This window comes from Numenius arquata, chromosome 2 (assembly GCF_964106895.1).
Source record: "Numenius arquata chromosome 2, bNumArq3.hap1.1, whole genome shotgun sequence".
Lineage (NCBI taxonomy): Eukaryota > Metazoa > Chordata > Aves > Charadriiformes > Scolopacidae > Numenius > Numenius arquata.
This window is the reverse complement of record NC_133577.1, coordinates 89,176,969-89,187,577: the sequence shown is the minus strand read 5'-3', so window position 1 is coordinate 89,187,577 and position 10,609 is coordinate 89,176,969. Positions and strand designations below refer to the sequence as shown.

At 40.0% G+C, this 10,609-nt stretch overlaps 1 protein-coding gene across 4 annotated transcripts in view; it reads right to left on the bottom strand.

The window, feature by feature from the left end:
- Positions 1-2,151: 2,151 nt before the first annotated feature.
- The window catches only part of PPP1R12A (protein phosphatase 1 regulatory subunit 12A), a 126,044-nt gene continuing 117,586 nt past the window's right edge, over positions 2,152-10,609 (bottom strand). For 3 of the 4 annotated variants that reach the window (XM_074166371.1, XM_074166377.1, XM_074166385.1), the window contains one exon: positions 2,388-4,541. In XM_074166371.1, coding sequence (XP_074022472.1) covers positions 4,455-4,541 — 87 coding nt within the window. In that variant the 3' untranslated portion in view covers positions 2,388-4,454. Of the gene's footprint in view, positions 4,542-9,118; positions 9,281-10,609 lie in introns of all 4 variants that reach the window. The other variant, XR_012463706.1, reaches the window with a different exon arrangement.

Genomic DNA, 10,609 nt, shown 5'->3' with positions numbered 1-10,609 from the left:
GTGGGAAAGCAACCCTCTGCAATGCAGTTACGGTTGCTTCTCCACCTTCTTTGAAAATTCTGTAATATTTGTACAGCTGTGTTTTTCTTTTTTAAACTGTGCATTATTTAGTGAATTTGCCTCATGTTTTGCTGTGACAGTCCTCTGGACTGTAGCTGTAAATTAAAACTTCAGCTGTAAAACCTATCAGCCTCTCAGTTGCACAATTAAGGTGTCAGAATTATCTGCTGCCCACACCGCATCGTGTCAAGTTAGAGAAGCTGAAGCTACCACTCAAAGGAGAAAAGGGACTTTCAGTGCAACTAAAAATGTGGCTGCCTACACCTTCCATACAAGCCCCAGCTGCCAGGAGCCCTCAGCCCCCCTTGCCCCATGGAGGGGCCTGGTGCTCTCTGGGGTGGCCCAGCTGGAGCTCCTGGGGCCCGTGGCTGCACAGCATCACAGTGTGGCAGATTTGGCCACCTCCATTTATGCTGCTGCCACAAAGACCACGAGCAACCCAACAGAGACAAGCGGGCGGGCGTTCCTTTCTGGAGGAGCCGGTGTGCTACACGGGTGGGCAAGACCTCAGGATGTCCGTAACGGAACGCTAAGGTGCCAGGTGTGGAGAGCCAAGCCATTTCCAGGATCATCCAGATCAAGAAAGAGTCAGTGTAATGATTATTTTCATAATCACAGTGTCATTTAACAAGAAACTAACACCTCCTCTGAGCAGCAGAACAAGGCAGAAGCAAGGCATAATTTATACTATTGCTAACTTTGGACGATTTTTCTCTGTTCAGATGCGATGGGTGCCTGATCTGTGACTGCTGGCCAGTTTGGGTCTGATGTGTCCCCTACCTTTCTCCATATGAACTGTTCATTTTCTGACACGGTGTTGCCTTTCCACGTCCGGCACCGTGGCATACTTGCTTCTCACCACCAGCTTTTCTTCATGTAGATTTCCTGTTTACCATCATATGGATGTTTTTGGCATTATGTGGCGCCCTCACTCTTGCCTATAAACCAGCTAGCAGGGGTGGGAGCCATCTCGTCTGGAGCCCATTTCTGGATGATAAAGATGAAGGAAATAATTAACATTTCTCCCTTGCACATCTAAACCAGGTATCTTCAGCTCCCCCACAGCATGCTTTTCTTTTCTATAAGATGACATGTAAATAGTTACTTTTTCTAAAAAAAGAAATAAGAGAACACTTGTTCTATGGTAACACGTTTGCTCTTAGAAGACCATCAAATGGACAGAGGCCAGGAATATTCAACAGGTAAGATTAATACCCATCGGTTTAACGCTCATCTGAGCGCAAGCCAAAGTTCAGCGAGGAAGGCATTTCCACAGGAGAGGAACACCGAGACTCACATTTTGTACTTGGTGCTGAGCAAAAAAAAAAAAAAAAGAACCAACCTACAGAGTAAAAATTATAACTGGTCTTTTTGGAAGCTGCAAGGAAATAGCAGAAGTCTGAAAATGATAGGTAGGAAGAACTGGGGAGGTCCAGAGGGAATTGTCTATGATGAGGGAGATGAGGTGCCAAAAAAATGAAGTTCTAGCTCTAAAGTCTTTTCTTCTAGGTAATCGCTACCGTGTGGAGCCATGCTGCCCCCGCCCTCCCTGTCCTCTGCTGTCCCACCTGTGGTCACTCCTCCTCCCCAGCTTCTGGCTTCCTTCATGGCTGGGGCTGGTTCCGGGCAAGCCCTTTCCCTCTCACCTCTCCAGCACCAGCTACTTCCATGCTTCCGCGTGTATTTGATGTTAATTCTGGGACATACAGAAGAATTCTGCGCTGGGACAAGTCCCCTGAAAATCTAAGTCGGTCTTTTGAATTACCATTTAAGCCATTAGTTGCCTAAGGAAGCTCCCCAGAGCCAGCAGGCAACAGAAATGTGTTTCTCATATGCAAACTGTCTCCTAAATAACAACTATATATAATAACAATAACTAAATAACTGTCCCCTCCGCTACCCATTTTGTCTCCGTGGCAGCTGGCTTTTCTGGGGATGTGTTTGATCTGCAAGACGATCAGTACAGTGTGATGGTGACACAAGTTTAGCAATCGCTTTGTGAGATTCAGTTAATATCACGTAAAAAATGGTTCTCAGATTCTGCACACAGACAGGTTTATGTAAAATATATAAACATTTGTCCAAGTTGTTACAGATTGCATAAATATGGCATTTTTACTGTTGCATTTACAGATGTGCATGTACAATGATGTGCAAATAATCACAATCTGATTACAATCTTTGAAAGGTACTTGAACTTTGCATCCAAGTACCGCAATGAATGAAAAATGCCCACCAAAGAATTTAAATAGCAAACTTATAACACGGGTTAAAGTCATAACAAATCTCAACGTCTTCTCAGTAAAACTTTCACACATTTAAAATAGTTTGTATTCATTTTATTTGTATATGTCAAAATACAATTTTTTTTTTTCCAAAATAGTGGGTTTTGCAACTAGTTTCATGCAGATACAAGGTCTGCTCAGTACTACCAATAAAATCAATATAGCACAGTAGCCATTCATTTTTTTAGATATAAAGAATAAATAACCTAAATATAAAACACTAAAATATTAGAAACACGTATTTAATCATTCACAGGCACCCAAACTTTACCAAATATAATCCAGAATATGCCTAACTGTCTTGTAACAGAACTCAATACGTTGCAGCCAGTCAATTCTTTCCTGTTAGCGTAAGACAACGGAAGTCCCTATGGTTCAGACCCACCTCTCATACAGATCAATGACAATAAGATACCTCAAACTATCCGTGTACCTTTAAAATCAAGAATCCTGAGCTTGGTAGTAAGAGCATAAACCTTACATCTTCAAAAAACCAATCAACAGAGAGAGGACATCATGTCTTCCTTACCAAAACGTATCCCACCCCCGTAAAACTAACCCCCACCCCCCAAGTAGGCAGTAGAACACAATGACCTTTTTAAATGAAGGGGTACAAATTCACATTTAATATAGTATACAATATAATCAATAATACAATAGCTACTACAAGCTTTACAATGTACAATTTTGTTTTAATGGCTGATCTGTTCAGTGGTTTTAGGCAATAAACTATGTGCCGATAGGATGTCGTATTTTGAATGGTTTAGTGAAAATATAAAAGCTGTTTCTAACAAAAGCGATTTTCACTTAAGTACTTTTGTTGGTTTTAAAGGCCACTGAAATGTATAAAATGGTCTGACACGGTGGTGGTATCAAATTGGATGCCTTCTCACATGGCAACAACAGTGCATATAAACATGAATGTGAGTGTAATGGGTTATGTTTTTTCAAATGATTTAGTACATTACTTTGGCTAGCACAACAGGTTTGGACAGCACTCAGATAAATACAGGTATGTGAAATGTAGTGAAGCAGTTATATTTATGCAACTTTTTTATTATGGTGAACACTATCAAATGAAAAAAAAAATGGGAGGAAAAGATAATAAAGTATTTTATATAGTTTAGACCTTTTGTAAGATAGGGCTCCATACAATGTACAATGTCTAAATTCTTTATACCATAAAAATTAATGAATTTTGTTAAACACACTATTCTGGAGTAGCCTAATTTGCATTAACAGACATTTGCAATAGGGAAATATATTCAAGCATGCCACGTGGTGGTCTGAAAAATCAAACCAGTACACATTTATATATACAGCATCACTCAGTACCTGCTCAAATGAATGTGACGATTACACAGGATCTAACATCTTTCACTACAAACTTCTTTTTTTTTTATTTTTTAAAGTGACCAATAAAGGCAGAAAACAGGACTCTTAAAATACTTCTAGTTTCAACTGACTTTTAAAGCATTTTGTATAGGAAATAAATGCATATTGCACAAACAGTGAAAGCAAATGTTCCACCAAACATCTCTGTTCCAGGTGGTTGGACAATACAACTCTAGGTAGCTACACAAATATGTAATTTAAAGGGGTGTGTGGTCTCTGCAAATGGTAAAGCTGTGAAAACACTGTACAAGAAAATCTGGTACATGAATAATTAGAAGGGAAAAAAAAATCCAAACGTAAGATTTAAAGAAAAACTGAGTATAGAAAAAAAACTGGGAATCGTGGCACAACAAAAACATTATTGAGTAACTGTCTTCTGTGAGAGCTGAAAGCTTTTGTTGATGTAAAAGTGTTTATGTACAACTAAGGCTTACTGGTTAAATATCTGAGGCGTATCTGGCCTTGAACACTTTCCTTATTATGCTGTAGCTGTAAACAAGATTTCTCAGTCATTTTATCTTCTCAGCAGCTGCATTTTAACAGAAACAATGATCTTGATACAAAAAAAACACACAGGTAAGAGGGCGTTTGGCAGGATATCTGAAAATGACAGTCTCCAAGGGATCTTCCCACACTTCCAGTGACTGCCACAGTATGGTCCACTGGAGTTACTAGTGATGTGCAATACCGTTATTTGCTGCTGTAGTAAACCCTTTATTTGGAAAGTTTGCTTATAACTCTGATCAAGGCCCCGTTTTCATCTTTTAGCCTCTGGTTGTCTGCCTTCAGGTCTGGTAGCATCTATGGAAAATGAAACACGATGGTTATTTGCTGTTACACCCCAAGTAAAAGCAGCAAGACTAGACAAGCACCAGGGATAAAAATCTTTATTCAGCTTAGGCATCTTGGCAGTTCTCCCCCTTCACATCAGCCGTTCCGAAAAATCTCACCTCTTAGCACGATACAGTTAAGAGTTACAGATTAGAAGTTTTCATTTGCTTGGACTAGATGCACTAAAACTCAGTGGTGCAGATGACAAGCCTCCAACAAAAGCATTTATAATAGCACGAGGAAAGTAATTAAATGCTTCGAATTTCAGTGCAAAACGAAGAAATGTTAATTGCCAACAAATTAGCGAGCTTTGTCTATACTGCACTTGCAGAGTTTCAAAAAAACATGCTGTGGCTAAGCATATCTACCACTGTGCCCTTGGATGACTTCATCCTGATCAGATACAGTGTGATTCATTAGCTCATAGCGTTAATCTTCCCACCACTTCCAAACTGGTGTTGGAGCGCACATCCTATAATTTGAGATCATCTCCCTCAATAGCACAGTTCACACAAGATCAGATCATTGAAAGAGATCCCCGAAACGCCGGGCTGCATACTCAGGCACACACGTTAGGAGCTGGCAAGTTAAGGCTGCCACAGGAGATGGGTGACAGGCAAGCACAAAAGCCGGAAGGCAGAAGCCAGGTGAGGTGAGATTTGGACAGGATCAGACAGGAACGGAGGACACGTCAGTGCACAGAGGTTTGTGCTGGGAGAATAGAACTTGTCAGAGAAACCAGAAGTAAACTCAGCAGTTCTTCCTATCTACATTCACACACTGATAACAAACTGCCCTTAATACTCATGGCTAAATTACATGTATGGTTTCGAGCAGCAGGTTTGCACAGGAGGTAACAGCTTATTCCTGCAGAGCGGTTATTCAGTAACCTCAGGTGCAAAGTGCATGCAGGAGGCCTAAGTCCAGCTGGTGACCTGTGTAACAACTGCTACATCATTTTTCATGATGAAATTTCTGTGCCACTAGTTCTGTTTTCATTTTATTCAAACAAAATTATGCTTTCAATATATTCAGAAAATTATAATGGAACAGAAAGAACCGAGAAGTTTAAAAAAGCAGGGTTAATTAGCTGTGCATTACACTAGACGCTTCATTTTCTCCAAGGAAGTCCTGTCCACACTCAGTTCACCAGACTCTTCTTACTCTCAGAGTAAAACGTGATGGTGCACTGAAGATAACTGAGGCTATGGGATCTCTAGTTTATTTACATGCCAATATCGGAGTATGTGAAAAGAAGACAACAGGAGATCGTAACAGGAACAAAGGTGGTCTCCACAGTTAGAGTAAGTAAAAATCATTCTGCTAACCTGGATTCCAACTCTGGTCCATGGTGGAGCTTAGGGCAAGGCACCTAAACCAAGCTCTTCACAGAGTCAGAGGGAAGCTTCCAGTATAGCTGAGTTAGATCTGTGCACTTAACAAAGAGCGCTGCAAAATGCTGATTGCTTTCAAAAACCGTGTCAAGGTGTTTAAATTGAGCAACACAAGTAACCACTTGGCAATTTTCAAGTATTATCTGCATTAAGTTTTCTAAGCTGTGAAAACCAACTACTGTTGTTTGAGATACACGTGCTAGGGATCATACCCAGATACAGGCGCGTGTACTATGCATTTGTGCACGCACCTGTAACGTTAGGATAAACCTGGGGTTGTTCAATGACATGTATCTGCAAACAATGAAACAGCCATTTGTTCAGGCAAAGCAACTAACACCTTTCTTTCCTCATCTTCATTATGTTAAAGACTCTATAGCAAAGATCCTGGGTGAAACCATAATAGCCTTCATGCAGCTGTGCACAAGGAAGCAAGGAAGTCTGGTTTTGTTCTTGTTAATTGCGTATCTCAACAGGTGTTGCCATGCATGGCTTCCAATGAAAGCCCAAAGCAACCTTCACAGTCCTCTCTCCGCTTATTGACCAGGGACCTGCAGCCAATAATGCTTAATTACATACAGGCAGACCCACAGACTGGTGTATCTTCTGGGGAACTATTTTAACCAAAAAGCCGCTGCTCAAATTTAGAGCTTTAACATAATCCAGTACCATTACATGTCTGCAAATCTCTGTCAATAGATTTTTAATCCTGATTAAAGTAAAAGGTAGAATATATATTAAGAAGATATTTTCTTTTTTGTTGTGAGTCTGCTAAAGAATCAGGGAAGACTGGTAGGAGGCAAAAGCAGTTATGAGTAATAGGAAATTGATCAGGAAGGATAATCTCAAGTAACCTAAAATACTTATGCTTCCCATCTACACTAATCCCCACATACTTTAAACCTAGCCAAAGACATACAGTTTTCTTGGAGCAGTGCATTCCTATGGTACTCAAAACTTCTCATGAGGTGACACCACACACCTTTAATGTGCAGAGGCAGGAAAGGAAAGCTTTGCAGTAAATCCAGTAAAATTACAGTTACACAGGGCACTTAACACTTTCAATTTCAATTTGCTTCTCACTAAAATAGTGAAGTATCTTCCTGTGATGAGATTCTTGAATAAGATTACAAATGCAGTACTTTGCCTGGCTGTATTATACAACTAGCTAGTAACTTTGCAGTGCTGTAGTTGAGCAAATAATTACTCAATAATCACCAGATATATGTGAAGCCAACTCGGATCTGTACAGTAATACTAATGTCTGTGTTTGCTGGAGGATTTAACAGTTTTTATATACAAAACGCTTTGTAAGTTAAGATTATAAAAAGCTCAAGATCTGTTAAGGTACCTGTTCAGATTAATCAGGCACACTGCTAGGGTTAAGCTACCCACATAATGTCAAGTCTCCCCGCTGGGTTTCTGTTGCTTTTCTTTTCCTAGCCTAGCTCCTCCAGCTCCACAACCATCTGCTGTTGAAAACTCCCCCTACAAAAAAGGAATACTGAATAGTTTTCTGTGGGTTAACACCCTGAACTGGCTTACCATGGTTAAAGGAATGCCAGTGCTAGCAAAAAAAGGCGGTATGGACGTGTGGCTGCAGACAGCAGTCATTAGATTCGCTCAGCTGCGTTGAAACCCCACATTGTCAGCTGAAGCTGCTGTACGACGGGCTGCCCAGCTCTTCCTTCGCATGCAGCAGTATCCTCCTGCTGCTTTCTGCGTGTTCGTTTAATGATTCAACAACGCTGGGGCGAGATGGATATCAAGCAATGTAGCAAATAAAGGGATTTGTTTTCAGCCAGGTCAGGGAGCTGACTCGACTCGCTCAGCAAGGGTTAACACAAGGGAACCTCGAGGAATGCAGGGCCTGAACCAGGAACAACCTTTCTATCCACATCCTATTGTTAGACCAGCTCCAGGAAGACACAAAGCCAAAGGATAAACCTTCTCTTTATTTCATGCCTCATAGCGGGGAAAACCTGAGATGGGACTTTGTGAGCAGGAATGTAAGAACTATACGCTTACTGCCTTGCCTGTAAGCGGGAAGGGGGGTAGGGGAGGGGAAGCAGTTTAGCAAGAGTCACTGTGCAGAAGGAAATTATCTTTTTTTCACCTACAGATCTTAAAAGCTCACTGAAACCTCCACCCTATCCAGTTGTTTTATATAAGAGGAGGAAGAAAGGCACATAGATTTTGTTCCACGTCAAATTTTTGAACCTTCAGTGGGTTTCTGAAACATCCCTGCAGTAACACCAAGGATAACAAACTGGCATTTTTTTTCCAAGATGAAACTCAAACCAGTTCATACCTTTAACAGAAGGGGGCTAAACCAGATGACCCAGTAAGTATGAACCAATCTGACACACTAGGCAGGTTTTTTTGTGTCTGTGTTTGTACAGCGTTCGCACGATAGGATTCCGGTCCGCGACTGGAATGCCTACATCTATAGCAATATAAATCAATAACATCGACTCAGGGCTGAAACTGGCTATTTTAAGGTGTCTAGATAAAAATAAGAATTGGCCAGAACCACATGGGAAGTTAATACGTGAAAATATTAATCGACTTGAAATTCCAACACAATTCTGAAAGAAAAGACTTAGGTCCTCTCTAAACACTAAAACACAAGAAATTTGAGAAATAAAGTTGGTAATGCAACTGGTCAGGAATGCACAGCACTGAACCACTTCTCAAACATTCTTTAGCTGAGCCTAGATTTGTATCAATTCTATGCACTTCAATTATACTGCAGTAAGAAAGCTTAATTCTTAATTTCAATTTTTTTTTTTTTTTTTTTTTTTTTGAAACTAGAGGCAAATCTATCTGAGCATTTACTCAAACATCAAAACGAGGGAGTGACTTCAGCCTATCCCAGTGGGAACTCAAATCCTTTCGATTGTTGCCAAGGTTTTAACATGTCAAAGGTCTCCTGGATCACTGCCAATTTATCTTCAAGTAAGGAAGGACAAGCTTCAGTGCTAGTAGGGACAATGCCACAACATACCAACACATCTGGGACACCTGTAGTCGGTACACCGGACGCCATGCTTTAGCCACACTTCCATAACCGAGCAGCAGCAGGTCAGTTTCTGACACACAAGTGTTAATACTAAAATTCTACCCAAGCACAAACTGAACGTCAACACCTGCCTGGCTACACAAAGGAGAAGGAAGAAATTACAAGTCCACAGGGCGCAGTTGCCTACAGGACCCTGACAGCTTGGCAACCACTCGGGTCAAGGCCCTATTCTCAGTCACCAGTCGCTCATTTATGTGTCTCAAAGATTGAATCTGTTTTATTTGTTGCAGGTTCTGCAGGAATCAAAGAAATAGGAGTGAAAATGAGAAAAACAGCATGTATATTATGTATAAAAGAACTGGAGATGAGCAGAATTGAAAGAAAACTTAGAAGAGAGAGTCCTGTTTAAAGTAGATAAGTCGCTGTGAAAGGAAAGTATCAAACAAGTGGCACATTCTTGAAAAGCAATCTAAGAACCAGCAGTGATTAGTCACAGCTTTCCAAAACAGTTCAGGATACATTAACAATGAGAGCTATTCCTGGAATTCTTTACTTAACATCCTAATTGCACAAACTAAATCTCCTATTCAAAAGTCGGTAAATAATGACACATTTAACATATACTTTTACACGGCAGTGCAACAAATGATAGGAAGAGTATCTAATCTTTAATTCAAAACTTTCACATATTGCTTATTGAAAATAAGCTTTTGAAAAAAAGGCAATATATTTGCATTCTCTGTTTTTCTCAGAAGCCCAACCTTCCCTAACGGTAATTTACAGGCTGATGATAGAAGCACACATCCTGTCTTCCACTCTTAGACACAGTTATTTTCCTATTTTTTTTTCCTATTTTCCAGTTTGTTTTTCTACGTATTTCACTTCTAAAGACCTCTCTAGGAACGAGAGACGTTGTGTCCTCCCTTACAGCAAACTATCTTGGCCTGAATCCAAGGGAGCTGGAGGCATCGTGGCTGCCTTCTGCCTACATCTGCCTGTCTGTTTCAATTATTTCAACGAAACTCCGTGCATGTATTTTAATGAAAAGTATTTGGAAGTTAATACCATTTCCAAGCACCAGAGGGAGCTCAAAAATGATTATCAAAAAATATTAATCAGTGACAAATATCAAATGTCAAAATTCTTTAAAATTTTGGAGTGCAAAAATGTTTTCTATTTCATCATGTTCCAATAGTTTTCTAGACATACTTTAAATTCTACCAGTTGGGTTGGCCCTCTCCAGTATTATATCCAAGGACATAATACAAAACAAACCTGCCAAAGTTCTCACCCTTCTTAATCATATCAGAGGACTTAACATCGATAAACCAGGAAATGAGAAAAGTCTTACCATGACTGGTTGAAAACAAAGGCCAGAAATGTATTAAAAAAAGTATTTTCCTTCTAGGATTCAGTTTATGCACAGTTGAAAAACAGTAATCAGTGCATGTGGTAAATAGTACTTACTTTTCAAGTCTGAAATGTATCCACTGCTTTTGATTAACTAAAACTGTGTTATTACTCACTCTATACAAACAAGAGTTTTGATGTTGGTAACGTGCTAATACATAATTAAAAGAGCATGAGATAAAGGTTGAAGCAACTTTTAATGCTTAAACATC